Here is a 16020-nt window from a genome sequence, read left to right on the forward strand (position 1 = left end):
GCGCGTGCATGAGTTCCCCGCGGCCGGCGGCAACACCGGCATTCGATACTCTTAAGCCGGCTGCGTCAGTTTTTCGGTCGACCTTTGACTTGCTGGCAGTCATTTTTCATCATCATTACCTTCGTTGCTCTCGTTTTCCCTTCGTACACGCTGCCCTTTCCCCTTCATTTTGGTCGAAGCAACCGCCTTCGACTGGACGGTGTCAGGTCGAGCAACGTGACTTGAACTCATGCTCTACATACACTTTTTGCCCTTTCTCGTATGTTGGGGCGGACGAAAATAAAAACAGCAAGCTTCCACGTTCGGCGTTTCGTTACAGGTTTTTTACATATCCGTTTTATTTCAGTACACACACAAAAAAAAAGAAACGAAAACAGATACTTCACAGCATGGAAGCTAAGCATAAGCTTTCCACTTCACGCTGTGTGCCCCGCCGGTGATCGATACGAGCTCGCTCGGTCGATCGAGGAAACTTGTTTCTCTCGCGCCTGATTGCGCGGGCTTCTATCCGGCGTTTCGGCGTTGCTCCAACAATCTCTGGGCGATTTATAATTCACACCTCGATGTCGGCGGCTGACTGACCGATCGTTTGACCGTTTGCTGGTTGTGCATCTCGCACGAACCGGAGCAGCTCATAATTGATTGGTCGTTGTTACTTCAGAAGCTTAAGCACGAGGAAAGAGCGAACAAGCGGACAGAAACGAAGTGCCGTGTAATCAGAAAGCAACAAGCTTTAATCTCGTATTCTTTTGGATACTTTTTTACAATCGCACGCTCACACTTTGTGCTGTTTTGGAATTGACTTCCGATTATTTCCTTTCGGTCGCTTTTCGGTAGTTTTTGTTTAATTTTTTCCATCATTTAATTCCATTTTATCCTTTGGAAGGTGATGAGGCGTTATAAATATGTTGTTTCGTTTGTTTTTTTCCTTTTTGTTCAATGGTTTTGAACGTTTAAAAGAAACGTTTAAAAGGATTAATCCACTTCCAAGGGTTTTTTTTCAATAAAATCGTTTATGAGCTGATTGCACGCTATATTTCTATTAAATTATCCAAATTATTTTAAAGTTCACGCTCACTTTATGCAAAAATTGACTTTGCATTTCTCGCTTGTTGGAAAATAACCAACAAAGTTGTCTTGCCTTAACAGGTTCCATCCTTCACTTTACCGACTCAAGGGTGCACACCCTGTCAGTTTGGTTTCCATGACAAAAGACGATTATTCTCATTCCACTTCGATCGAAACTATCATTTGTCGAACGGTATTGAGAAGCATCTTAATTTATAGCCGTTCCGTTCGCATCCCATTAAATTTGTCAGTAAACGTCGATAAAAGCGAGCCTTGTTGTCCGAAAACCAGTCCAGCCCGGACCAGTTTGGGACCGCGTTTCATCGGGTCAGGGGCAGTGATAAATAGCTGCATATTAATCATAAAACGGTGTCATGTTAGTGACAGGCAGCGTGGCTACCGTGGAAGTGCTCGATCGGCCGCACCAAAAAACCCCGACGGATCCGACACAACCAGTACCGTTGGATGTTCCAATAGCGCGATGATTATGAGTTGCTGCTGCTGTTGCTGTTTGATTTAACTTTCATCGCCATTTGCCATTTCGGAATGTAGTTGAATAGTTTCCCGAATCGGAGGCCTGGCCCCATGCTGCTCCGCCATTGACATTGATATTCAATTTCGCTGCTTTCTTTGTACGCATTTCTTCTGCTTCCGGCGGACGTAACTTATGCCGTCTAGGGGTTTTGCACTAGGTGTATGTTTATTTAGGTTAGATTTCCTATTCCAGCACAAAGAGTCTTAAATTGTATTGGTTTTCTCTCGCAAGCTCCTTCGTTCCGGCCATTTTTTATTTATTTAGGATATTCTACTGCACGCCACGGCGCCGCCAATTTATTGCACCCACACACTTCCTGTTGACGTTTGGGTAGATATAAAGCAAAGGTGACTTCTAATGGAGGATGACAGGTAAACTAGGTCAACCTGACGCTAGCAAAGGAACCCGATCGTTATGGTTGCTGATGAAGTACTCCGCCCAGGGTGGTCTCGCGGTGGCTGATTACGCCAACCGAACCAGGTTGGGATCGGATTTCATTCGTTGTCGTTGTCGTGTTTATGAATGCTGAAGCTACTCTGTCACAACATTTACCATCCACGACACACAGAGGTACGTCAGCAAATGGTCACCGACATATCAGATATCGGTGAAGCGAGGCGAAACGAGTGCAAAGGTGACCGCAAAACTATCCGGATGACATTTATTGGCATTAGTTGGTCAGCTCCGTTCCTTACCAGATAAAGAAAAAAACATTCGGTTTCTTTCTCTCCAGTCTTAGAAAAGAAAAGAAATAGATGCTGGTTTTAAGTTTCTTCGCCAAGTGTCATAAGTAATTGGGAATTATAGAAATGACTTAGAAAAAGCCATCCGGATGTTTAACATTAGCAAATAGAACCTTAACAAAGAGCGTAAAAAACATGTTGTGTAACCAGAATATCCTGCCATTCAACCCAGGATTTCAATTTCCATTTGAGATACCATTAAAACAACTTCACCGTGAGAAATTCTACCACAATCTCGCCAACTGGGCAACAAGATACGCAGCTCCTGATTGCTTTTGGTTAGCGAAAAAGGAAATGCATAGGAATACAAACATTCTCATTGAAACCACAACAAAACCGCTCGCCAGCAAAGGAATGGTTGGTAAACATAAAGCTATTTTAGAGAGCTTTTTTTGTCGGAAAATGATTCTCTACTCCGCACCAATACTGAAAGAGGCCTTTTAGGTTAACGTCCCTGTTTTTTATCGCGTGAGTGTTTGCACACCACAAACCGAAATGGTGCTTCCGGTGGGATGGCTTGGAAAAGAGGTATGGCTATCGAATATCAATGCCCGAGCAAGGACTCTACGCAATTTGTGTTTGGTTTGTGCAGGTCTGGCAAAGAGTGGGTAGATTATTTGATTCCAAATTCGCATCTGGAAGAACCAGTTGTTTTTCGATTGTATGGTTTCGAGTATCAAATGTTGGTTTTCATAGCTCCATTAACGTGGAATTGACTTTTACTGCTAGAAATCAATCAAGTCACATGTAACTAGAACGTGTTTTTCAATTTCGAAAGAGGCAGTATTTTTTAGAGTTTTATTAATTGAACTTAAAAAGCATGTTCCTTCTCCACTGGTTGTTTTGCAGTACTCTAAATTACAAAATTAACCCAGATATGTCATAATAATGTGAATCATAAAATTTTTATTATTGTCTCTTCCACATCTGCCTAAACGTACCATTACTCGTGTCATAATATTTTACCAATAAGTACAAACATAAGGTAACTCTGAATGAACAACACAGGGCGATATGTGGAGCAGTCATCGAATTTTACGAGGTACTTTGGGGGGTGGAAGATTCATACCCAACCTTCGACGTGGCGCTCGCATTTGATGGTTATTGTGTCGATTAAATTTTAAAAATTAAGTCCCATCGGCCAAGGGTGTGGAGGTGTTTGCATCTAATAAAGTAAAGCAACGCAACACGGTGCTCCCTGACTCAAAGAGACTCAGATCCACCCGTGAGGCATCTGTTCAACAGAGTGTTGTAATTTAGCCCCAATTTCTAGTAAACATCTCGTCGTGTCTAGCATCGGAACGAAATTCGAAAGATCAAAGCTACCTTGCAACACTTAAACTCTCTCCACCGGATAAGTTCCTCGTTGGGAAAACCCCCTGCCGGGTCGTTGGGTTCGTGGTTGCAGAACATTTAGTATGATTTATGCACCGACTAGCACCGGGCTCAACTCTGTCTACGTCGGGGGAGTCCGAGCAGCACCGAGACGCAACAACAAGACATTATATTTTACCACAGGAAGGACCTGATCGTACTCAACTTGAAGCAAGGAAAGAAAGACGTCTGACCCTCGAGGATTGAGGATTTGAAAATTGCACCGCTTCTCTGACACTACTCGAGCCAGTGGTCAACGGCATCGACACCTCGACACCCTTGACAGCGAGTCGGTATAAGTACGGCTTAGATTCCATAAAAAAGGCGACGCCGGACACGGTAGCGCGCTTAAGAGCATTTTGTCATAAATTTCCGCGCTTTCTTAATTTGCTCCACTCGGTTTGCTTTGAGGAAACCGATGAGAAGCGTAGCCTTTCGAGATGGGAAAGCAAAAGCAGACCTCAATAGCAAAGAGCTTACAGCACGGGGAAAAAGGGGTGGGAAAGGTTGGCGAAAATAGGTCTGTCCATTACATAAGGTTTATTTTTAGTGCCGCCCAAAAGGGCAGACCGGCGCGGGAACACTTGAACGCAACCGGAACCGCGCCGCATTAACGACAATACTCTCCTCAAGAGAAACACGACGCTACGACGAACTATTGGAAATGCATCTGCACGGAAGTTTACGCTTCTTCGATGAACCGTAGTTCCAGAATGAACGTTCTACTTACGCGATCGAGCTGGTGGTGGGAAAGTAGGTCACAAAATGAGGTCTTCCCAAATACGTCACCGAGTTTTGCCTCAAGTGGATGTTTAGGCTAGGCCGAGCGAGAGAAATGCAGGAGTGCCAAGAAACATGCGAAACAACCAAAAGTTGCGTCCATTGTCAGCTGGCCCTAGCAGGGGGTTGGGGGGAAGATTTCTGTTCAAATATTGAAACAACATAAATCTACTCACTAATGAGTGTCGTCTTCGTCATCTTCGACACGAAGGCGCGTGGCGACAGGAAACCGTCTCACTGGTGTACGAGCATAAAAACTGGCGGACACTAACGACTTGACTGTTGCACTCTCCCTGCTCCCGGACTACGTCGAGGATTTTGGGGACCAGCTGTCACCTTGGTTCTTGGGTGGTCAAGCGCCAATATATGCGTGTTTCTTCCTGTAGAAAATTGGTTTTCTTTTTGTTTTTGGCAATTTCAAGACGCCGAGACGAGGTGAGTTTATGAGGCAGACATATTTCATCGTGCACAAACATGGCTATTTATAGCCAACAGCGCGATCACCGGAGTAGTGACGGGGGCAAGAATTATGTTCCCAGAACGATGTCCACCTGCGGTTTGTCACGTCCCGAACGTTGGGTGGGGAGGGGAGTGAGAAGCGAGTCAAACAAAAAATGCCCTCAATTTCGGAAGAGCATATTAATGGGTGTTTTACATGATGGTTTGTAGAAAGAAAAAACCGTGCTTTAATTATGAAAGGCCTCCCGAATATTCCATTTCATCATCAAATATTTCCTCCACCGCGACAAACAGATGACTTAGGAAATCAATTCATCAACATTCCTCCCGAATTGAGCCTCCCGGATATAAATTTAAAACATGGTGGTATGCAGAGACCAATAAAAATATTCTACGTACCACCGAATAGCGTGTTTTGCTATGTTGGATTTCAATCTATTCTCTGCTCTGCTTCGGATCATGCGTTTGCGCGACTTTAGAAAAATGCGTATCGAATTTGGAACACATCCCCCCTTCAACCTTACTTCTCTCGATTAGTTTCCAAAAAAGACGACAATTTAATGGCAAAAGTCACGCGAACGGTAAGTGTTCGCGATTGGTTCAGCCACCTATCGTGGAGGTTTTGCAAACGCCGCAAATAAGAACCATTCACGAGTTCCCAATTAATCCACTGGGTGCCGCAAAGATAAATGGACACCAGTGTGTGCGGCTTCTAAACCAGACTCGTCGTAAAGTGTTTGCCGGATTGATATTTGCCCTCGCGGTTCTAGTTAAGATTGATTCTGACTATTGGAAAACTGCTTTTTGATCCCCTTGTGAACCGCTCGCTCGCCCAAGGCAAGAAATAAATCTGAAAACGGATCTTTGCGAGTCAAAAACCTCCACACGCTCTGCGAAAGGGGTGGCAAAGCCGTGCCCGGAAACAGTCACGCTAATCCCATCCCTACTCCCTCCCCCGGCACCCGGGTTGTCGACCGGATGCCTCTAATTTACGGTACCCCCAATCTCTAGCAGAGAGACCCTCGCTCGTTCCCGGCCCAGCTGGCCAGCTGCCCGATTTCTAACCCCATCTCCGATGGGGGGAACTATTTGTTTTTCTCGTCCCACTCCGGAACGAAGGAAACAAATATAATGCCCACGAGAGTGCAGTAAATCGCTTTGACTTTGCCTTTTTTTTTGCGCGGGAGAGACGAACGAAATACCGAAAATTCCAGCAGCTTCACGTTCCAGCAAACCCCCGGCAGGCAGGAAAATAACAATTATTGCCGCCACGGTATCGTAGCGCGGCCGACGATTACGTATATTTAATTGGTGATCATTAATCTTCCTCCCGGGCTCGCTCCTCGGATGCGGAGTGCAATTTGAATGCATCGTTGCTGAGTCGACCCCTCGAGATAGAGCCTCCAATATAAAGTATACTTGTGTTAGCCAAACACACAAACAAGCCAAAGCGTGGGCATGCGGGATGGCAAACATTGTGATTTGGATTGATATTTTGCGCGAGACGCGTTGTTGCGAGGCATGTTTAGTACATGTTTGAGTGAATTGCTAATAAAAACAGAAATATCTACGCCCAATGTTTGCACTTAATTGGAGCAAATAATTTCTAACTACGATTCGCGATAAGATAAATTGTTATAAAAGTGTTTGAATAATCGCTGGCCAATTTCACGGTGTACATTTCAAAGTCTCATATGAGTCAGCTAGGTAGACATTCCAAAATTACACATCTATAAATCAAACCAAAGGTTAAAAAATCGTGCTGGTTGTATATTGAGTTGGCAGCTAGTTGATTTTTAAATGAAAATAATATTTTTGGCACATATTTTAAATCTCCACCAATAGCGTTGCATCATCTCAGGAATAGAACACCACCGCAATCATCATCATCATCATCCTCATCATCAGAAGCATCTTCATTTACGGAGCCGCCGGTGTGTAGAATCGGATTTGACCTATTTACGGTTCTCCATTGCCATTACCCTTTTGCCTTACCACTGGCCAACGTGGATTGCAGTCAATTAAAATACCCCCCTCCCCACCCCCTCGCCTCATTCGCAATGAACGGCCCGCGCCGAACCGAAAGGTAAGTGAATCCACTCCACATCGTAAATGCACTCACGTAATGCAGTCCGGAATAGTTTATGGCGGTGCAGTGGCGATAGCGAATGAAAGGGTGTGCACCGGTATTAGTTTTTACTTTTTTTCTCCCCCCCTCCCTTCCCCCTCATCTCCTAGTAGTTTTCAAAATCAGAGCACATCTGGTCCACGTTAGCATATGTTTACACGCCCGACGTGGCGTGCCGAACCGTTGTGCTGTCTCGAACCGAGAGCAAAAAAAAGGAAAACCCCAACACAGCAACATTAAAAGAAGCTCCCGGCCGAAAAAAAAACAGGCCAGAAAACTCTTCCTGCACCCGAAAGAAAGGAAAGTTATGGAAAGGTCTTAGGCGATGGGGTTGGGGAATGGAAGAAAAAAGTTCTTCGGCTAGAAGGAACAAATTTATTGATTCAAATATCTTTGCGTTCGCCGTACACAGGACCATGGGCGAACGAAAGGTTACGGAAAGTATACGTTCTAGATAGTATTAGGAAGCACCATCCCGTCCGGCGGCACGTAACAAAGTTAACCCCCCCGTGAAACGATAAATAAAAACATGAAAACAACCAACGGTGCCTTCTGGAATGTATGTTTTGTGTGTTTTTTCTTCATTGGTTGTACCTGCACCTTCACCAAAAGGGTTGTAACATACAAGTTAACCCAAATGGTTTTTATGATACCTTCGAAAACACGGGTATTAGATAACAGAAACCCTATTAAAAGGCTTAGATTAGAATGTTGGTTTGAAAAACGTACGTAAAGAATAGTTGTAACTCCTGGCTTTCACAATACCATAAAGAAAATATAAGCAAAATAAATTCAAACTAACATTTGGAGGTTTGTGTGAGAAACCGCAACCAAGAGTGGAGATTTCAAGGACGAGTGAATGATTTCATTAAGTTTATTCATATCACGTTTGGTCATAAATCAAACCATGAAAGAGTAAAAGAAAAAGAAGAGCACGCTTTTTCTCTCCACAGGCTTTAATATGCTGGCGTGCAGCCAAATCTTCATAAAAGTCAAAACCTATCATCGTCGCCAGCACGAAGGAGTGACCGTTTAACGTGCGTGATTGGATGCTCCATTCCACTTTCACAAGACTCTTCACGTTGTGCTATAAATACATCCACTGGCGAATGTAAAAGAACACGAAAAAGTTCAAAACACTCAATCCCTTTAAAAGTATGGGCGATTGCAATGGGCATACGTGAACATCGGTTTTTCCGAAAGCGAAGTTTCCACATAATGAAGTCATTCATGCTCGATGCCGAGTAACGCGAAAGTGCAAGTGGTTGCAGTTGTCCATCGTAATTTATGGCGTCTAGCCGCGCGCGAGATGATGAACCCCTTGCCGTGTCCCAGAAATAAGGAGGAAGCAGAAGAGCAGCTGATACACAAGCGTTCCGCGGATTATGTCCTTTGTTCAAACGTCCAAACAAACACTCCAACGCCGACTAAGATGGTGACGCCATTGGAACGATCTAAGACGCTGACAATGGAGTTGCGTCTACACGCTGAGCGATGCATATTAATCATGTTAATGACAATTGTTCTCGCACGTACCAACACACCCTACCGAGAGTGTTGGGAGTGCATTCGGAATGCACGTGATGCAGCGTGTATTGGGGCTTCAATTAAAATCAAATACCCGCATTTCATCATCAGCACGGTATGGAAAAAAGAACAAGCATTTATATCAGAGATGAACGTGATTTGAAAGATAAATCCGTTCCGAAATAATTGGAGAGCAATTTCGTAATCCACAACGGAGTGTTTTAAGTAAATTGCAAACATTGAAAACGTTCGATTTTGTAAGCTGGAAACTTCTAGGCCATGTTGAGGACATGATTGGAAGTGCTTCATCATTTGATTAAACTACGTTGACTTAAAACGTTTCATAAATCATTCGCCCGAAGCCTTTGAACTCGCGTCGGCCTGGTCTACTCAATTGCAAGTCGATAACCGATGCTGATGCATGTTTCAACAATCGCAATTGAAACGGGAACAGAACTTCCAACCCGACACTCCGAAGAACCAAGCATCTGACAAGGTTCACATGCAATCTCATCGTGTTTTCCATCGGTGCACCGAGCACCGTGGAGATGCTAACAACAGGGCGATGGAGGGTCACTACTCGCCGCACGCTTTCATCGTAAGCATTAATCGAAGGCAAACACAATCGAGCCGCCTCGTGTCTCGTACGGATAAAAAGGAAAACACTTACCACCCGTGGCGCGCCGTGAAAAGGGAGACGCATTCTTCCGTCTTATGCTGGGGGTTCGGTTCTTTACTTTCACAGCTGGATGGCGGTGTGACCATTACCAATTAAAGCACGCGAAGGGAAGGCAGAATACAACCATCCCGCACCGAGAACGATAAAACCCGACGATGCTGCGATGGCGATAACGGACCTAGCTCCAACTTTCCACCGCACGAGTGGAAAGTAATCGAATATCATCGTCCGAAAGTGATGCTTTTAGAGCGAATTATTTTCAATTTAGATAGACCGATGATTAAACCGATGATTACTCCAAGCGCGCGCGCACGGGCGAGCTTTCGACGGGCAATTCCTTTTCCCGGCTTTGCGACTTTGTGGGGGAAAAATGCTGCCGAGCATGACTGAACAATTTTCCGTCCACCCGGCGGAGTCATTCTTGAGATCGTTCGCCGCAATGAGGGCGTTTTGAGGTAGATAAGGTATTCTTGTGGCACGAAAAAGTTCCTCGACTGTTGCTATGGATCGATTCGGACCTCGATTCAACTTGAGTGGATCCAGTTCCTTTGGGTAAAGGTAGTGAAAGTAGAACGGTAATGCAATAATCAGCATATTAAGGCCGATTGGTAATGCTTTGTGGGAAAGGATTTATTCAACGGACGTCACTGATAGGAAATGCCAAATACTCTGGGGTATTTAAAGTACTTGTAACAATGACAATTGTCCTTACAAAATAAATTAAATTTGTGTAGAATGATGGAAATGATAAGTTCTTATATACCAAGCAAAAATTCAAACAGAACAATGGAATATTTTTATCAAGTCCGTAAGATCTGATACTGCAGTCAATTAATTATTCATAGAACAAAAAGAATGAAACGCAATCTGGCAACGAACTTACTTTCTTTCTCTGCACTTTTGTAGCGGATAGTTCTCACCATGCTCAAATGGACAAACATAATGGGTAGGCAAATGGAGGAATAAAGAAAAACCGCGACTGCACCGAGAATGAAGGATCCGATCAAGAAACGGACCATCTTCTAGCAAACCATGGTCCAACGGTTGGGTGATGATTTATGGTAAACTGATTGTTATTAATAAGCATGATTTATGAAGGTAATTGATTTATGGAACTCCACGGCTTCCACGGGAAAGGTGGAATAGTTTTCGTTCGTTATCGGACTTGGCAAGTTGATGGCAAAGTGTTCCAACTGCTTGAAAAATAATCACAAGTAAGCTTTCGAACGATTTGTTACTTTCTGCAGAAACATTTGCATATCGATTACGATAACGTCACCGGGTTGGAGTTCTTTTTATCGTATATCGTGGAGCCCTGATTTATGGAAAACGGAAAAACTTACCATGTGCTGAGCAGTTTTTGGTTTCTTCACCAAATCAGGTACTTTGAAGGTAGTGACCGCTTCGATAACTTCGGCCAGCAGCAGACCATCGCGACAGTCGGCGGACAGGTCGGAGACTTTCTTTTTCGATTTCGCCCGCTCCAGATAGTAGTTGGCCCAGTCGGTGTAGATCTGCGAAGAGAGCGGAAGAAAAAAGGATTGAAGAAGGACATAATGTTAGTCGCGTTGGAGAAGAAAGCGGACCTAGAATTGGCACGAGGCTAACAGCATTAGGTTTATTAAATTTATTCAACGAGCCCCCGCAATCTGTCGGGTCAAATATGACGCCCTTCTCTGCCTCGAGGGAAGATGGTAGTGACATATGGTGCCGGGATCTTTCTCTGCGATGACCATTTCTGGTCAAATGGACGCCGCAGGCAACATAGAACTAGGACGAATATCCGGCTCACGGAAGAAGCTGCGAAATGACAAGGACGCTGACAAAATATTATCATCACGATGAAGGACCGCTTCATGGAAGGACATCCAACGAAAAGCACTTGCACCCGGCAACTTTCTTTGGGTGTCCGTTTACTTCCGTTGAAACAGTAGCATTGAGTAGCGCCCTCTCTTCCTTTTATGACCTTCCGTACCCAAAGGGGGGTTGGGCGTTGTGCGTGAAGGAAAGTCCCCTAAATGGAAACATAAATTCCTTGGGGACAAGAGCGCATATGTTCCTGGTCATTTTACGTATGACTACGTGCCGCTCGTCTGAAGCACGTCTAGCTTCATCGAATATTTACGTTTTCATACAAACTAAGTGCATCGTGAAGGCGGTTTGCTATTTCATCGTTTGGTTTTGCGATTCAACAAAGTAAGACAATGATTGTTGAAGACGTTTCAGATCGTGGTCAGTTGGGTCCATGCTAAGAAGGAAGGAAATAAGTTAGGATTTGATAGAAGAAAATGTACTTAGTTCTCGTACGTCATCTAGTTGCTTTAGTTTGCAGGTCAAAACAAATGGCTTGCAAGAAAATGGAATAAATTTAAAACGCCGTTATGAAAGAATCGATTATTTGCAGCATTACGAAACGAAACAAAAGTAAGCATAAATGGGAACAAAGACATAGTAGGAAAGAAATATTTACAATGATATTAAATGGACGCTCGCCAAGCGAAGGAGTCGAGAACGAATGTAAAATGGGTTTCCGAAACTGCCTTTCGATGCAATTTCTGCAAACAGCGCAAACAGTAGACTGACATTAATCTTGGCATCCATTTGAACTCGATGCAGTTTGGCTTTTTGGCTCGGTTTCGAGAGTTATTTACTTTTATTTGAAACGTTCGTTGGATATTTTACTATCGAGTGTTTTCGTATCGATTTGTTTTTTTTTTAGTAAATTTTAGCAAGGATTCCATTTTGAAGGGAAAAATTTCCTTAATACCTACTCTGATTGCAACTTCAAAAGAATCGGCATTAAGATAATATTATTAGAAAAGCAAACTGGAACCAACAAATCCTCAAACCAAGTGGTCTGTCATCAAAAGATCTTCCGACTCCCAAACTCACCCAGACTCATCATCCGTTGACTAAACGGCCCAAAGGTGACAAGTGAGAGTGAGAAAATAAATAAAGCGCCAAATCAAATCAACTATTCATCATTGCCAATCAACATTTCGTTCCAGATGATGGAAGTTTTCCGTGCTTCCTTCACGCCGATGATGCAGCAGAAAGGCCTTCACGAGACTGCGGCATGTTTCGTTTTCCCAATTAAAACCCGCCCAGCGAAAGGTATCTTGGTTACGTCCGCGTTTTCCCTCAATTTCCCACTCCGATGGTGGTTGTTTTGGGTGGAAAAGATGTAGATGGTGAAAAGAAAAATCAAAGAAGCTGCAAGCGAAAGACAAAAATCGCTCCGTACCGACGCCGCGGTCTTGGCACTCTCCTCGGTTTGGCTTTAGCACGCGCCATGAACCGATTATGTCGCGTGCGACTTGGAAATACTTCCGAATTTTCCGACCCACTCCCCCTCTCACTTTTCGTTACGCACTGGAAGCGCTTAAGACGCGGGATGCGGTGCTTCAACACCACAGTCTTTGGCATTGCTTCATAATGTTCTTTACGCTGGTAATTTATCTTTCTTCGCTCACTTTCGAGGGGAGCGTCGTGAAGTTCCGCATCGTCGCCAGGGGAAAATGAGGAAGAGTCTTTTTAAAGATGATTATTTTTTATCTGCTCAACATATTTTCAGCACCTTCGGTACTTGTGAGAAAGAATAAAATAAGGAAAAAAGGTTAGATTTTCCCAACCGTGCTGCAGTTTGCGAATGAATGTGTTTATTTGCTTCCATTTATCTTTTACTCCCCTTCGATGCTGGAGGACAAAAAGAATCTGCAATGCTTCTGCGCCGAAAAGCGGATAAACAACACATCGTCGCAGACTCCTGGTGTACCGCACGGTTAAGGATTAATCAGCTGGAAAAGGGGGGGGACGCTCGAGAAAAAGTATTTAAGTACGGTGAGATTAGAGTCCCAGATGGATTTTGGACGGTCACTAAAGGGAGCACATTTTCGCCGGCATACGTTCCACATTCGACCACAGTGAAGAAGAACCTTTTGTTGCGCGGTCACCAAACAGAAGGATCGTGAAATTAGTGTGTGCGTTTTTAATTCCAGCCAGCCACAAACCGGGAGTACCGTAAAAAACGACGACTCTGGATTGTGCCTTTTTGTCCTCTCGTGAGTTGACGTATTAATTTAATGTCATCGTATAAAAACGTGGTAAAAGCATGACCATTCTTGAAACCTCATAAAAACGACACAGGAAATACGGACGCGACTTAACCTAAACCATGGGAAATGAGTTGGAAATCCCACCAGGGACCCACGCAAACGAAAAAACGGAACGTGCCACGTATCGGGCCCCGGGATGTGGTAGTAGTTTTTCCAGGGTGTTCTTGGAAAATCGCACCTCGGATAGAGTTAGCATCGACGCTACCAAATTCGCGGCAAACGACCTCCCGCCCCAACCTCGCTATTCGGTTGCCCAAAGAAGAAGAGCTAAGACACATCCGAGCGGAGTTATTTATGGTTTTGCGCCCTTTTTCGTTTCATCCAACCTCGTGTGCTTCCTGTTCGATGTGTTTTGCGCCACTTACCCCCCTTCACACCCTCGGTCCAGTGCTTGACAATTCACATGTTCCATGGAGCACAAGAACGGTTTCGTAGACCCAACGGCATATGAGCGAGTCCGGGCGTATTAGCACGAGCGGCGCGTGTAGTACAAGTCTATTTCACCATATTTTTTTATCACTTGCACGACAGTTTCCTTTTTTTTCATATGCTGGAGCTATTCGTTTCACGCTAGCAAAAGAGTGCAGAGCAAGAGTCAAACGAGCCTCGAAGGGTTTCCAGGCAAACCGAAACCGGGGAACTTCCAACGGGAGCCGCTAAAAAACTGCAACATAATTAATTACCTACCCGAGTCGTTTTCTAACATCATGAAACTGTGTGCCCTGTGGCCTGCGTTTCCATACTGCACCGTTTTCCACGCGTCAGAAAAGTTGATCCTACTTTCCGCACTTCGACAGTTGTTTTTTCCCCAGTCTAACTTTTCCGACTGAATGATTTTTGTTAGGACTTCTCGCGTCCTAAGCTACTTCCGGTCGAGTTTTGCCACCAGGGCGGACTTCTCAAGAGGAATGGGAAGGCATGTTCTAAGGTCAGCGGAGAAAATGTCACCGTCTAGAGAGTATATTTTGGGAAGTTATATCGCTGGTCCGTGTTGATCTTGCTCACTGTGTTTTCTTTGCGAGATTTTTCTACGAGGTAGAAAATTAATTTAACTTTTAGACGTGAAGAAGTGATCATCAGAATCAAGCAAAATTTGTGTGTTAATGTTTAATCGTAATTATAGTTTAAGTGTTAATTAAACTTTCAGCTAGTTTTACATTACCTGCGATAGATTTTTCGTCACGGAAAGATCGTCGTTTGATCCTTGCCCACTAACACACCGGCCCAACATGATTATGCAGTCGAAGGTGCGCTTGCACCAGATCAGCAAACACACAGTAAATCACCTCCTATTTACACTTGCACAACCGCAAACCCACAAGCTAATGCCTTCCGTTAATCAATTCACACTCGAATTGAGTCCGAAACTCACTTCCACCTTTCAAAGACCATTAATCAAACATTTTGACCATCACTGCCACGGAAGTAAAGGTAGATTGATTTAATTTCCCTTCGGAGCACAAAATGGACATCACACCCGCCGCAAAGCGTTTTCACTTGCCCAACTTGCAACAAATCACAGTTTACTCACTCCATATGCCAAGATGCTAATTAGTAGCCTTCCAGAGCCATTGCTCCTATCATAAGTCACCGCCGCCGTAGCGTCGTTTCGTGCGGTCAAAACACGGGTGGCACGAAAGGCAAACAAATAAACATATTACACCGCACGAGGTCATCCACCACGTGGAGAGAAGCACCAGGCGTGGGGTTGGCTGGGAGGGTTTGCGTGTCAACGCATAATCCATCATCTAAATCGCGTTTTTCTCACATGTGCCGAACGAACTCCTTTTTTCCCTTTTGGGGTCTTCGAAAGACCACTTCAGTATAAAGAACTCACTTTGTTCTGCTTCCAAGTGCAGTTGATTGAATAAAAGATTCGTAAAAAAAGAAACGGACCGAAAAGTACTACTTACGACCAGCGAACTACGAAAGAGTGTCAATTTGTACGCCCAGTTCCGGTGACAATTTGTTCGAGTCCCTCCCGCACAAGTATTTAGCTTCCAAATTACAACGTCCACCACTCAATCGAAAACTGAGAGACAATTTACCAAGTGTTCGTGTTCGGTAGTTTGTTTAGGAACACACATAAAAATAGCCCCGGCTTTTCCCTGAAACTGACACTGGCGCCCATTTTCCTAAATGGACCTCGGGAAAAGCACCTTCAAAAGTGCGCTGCGCTATGCGTTTGAATGCGGAGGTAAGTTCTCCACCCGGGGGGTTTTCCCCGGCACACGATGCACTCTCTCCGCCGGGCGTCGTGGTCCGATCCCCGGGGCACATGTTATGTTATTTATAGACGATTTGTTTTTACACGTTTTGTTTCTTTGTTTATTTTCCACCCGAGACGGCGGCCGGACGGGAGCACCGATGATAGGGGTTCCAAAAGGGTTCAAAGGCATTTCCACGCCACTCGCGGCTCGACCAATTTCCTTGTGAAGGAGAGGCAGATGGGGGAAACTTGTCCCTCATCAGTCGCTTCGTTTCGGAAGTTCGTCCGGGAATGCAGTGTCTGGTAGTCTGCTTCGTGGAACGTTTGTGTCGCACGAATGTCGTCTCCCTCGCCGTGGTGTTGATGCATGACAAATGGATAATTGCGGTTTGACGAACTGTCA

At 44.5% G+C, this 16020-nt stretch overlaps 1 protein-coding gene across 1 annotated transcript in view; it reads right to left on the minus strand.

Annotated features, from left to right (window-relative positions):
• LOC131267472 (protein sickie) overlaps positions 1–16020 on the minus strand; it is a 191452-nt gene that overhangs the window by 147313 nt on the left and 28119 nt on the right. Inside the window, exon 2 of the mRNA XM_058270359.1 lies at positions 10637–10807. Coding sequence (XP_058126342.1) covers positions 10637–10807 — 171 coding nt within the window. The remainder of the gene's footprint in view (positions 1–10636; positions 10808–16020) is intronic.

The sequence above is a fragment of the Anopheles coustani genome, chromosome 2, assembly GCF_943734705.1.
Source record: "Anopheles coustani chromosome 2, idAnoCousDA_361_x.2, whole genome shotgun sequence".
Classification (NCBI taxonomy): domain Eukaryota; kingdom Metazoa; phylum Arthropoda; class Insecta; order Diptera; family Culicidae; genus Anopheles; species Anopheles coustani.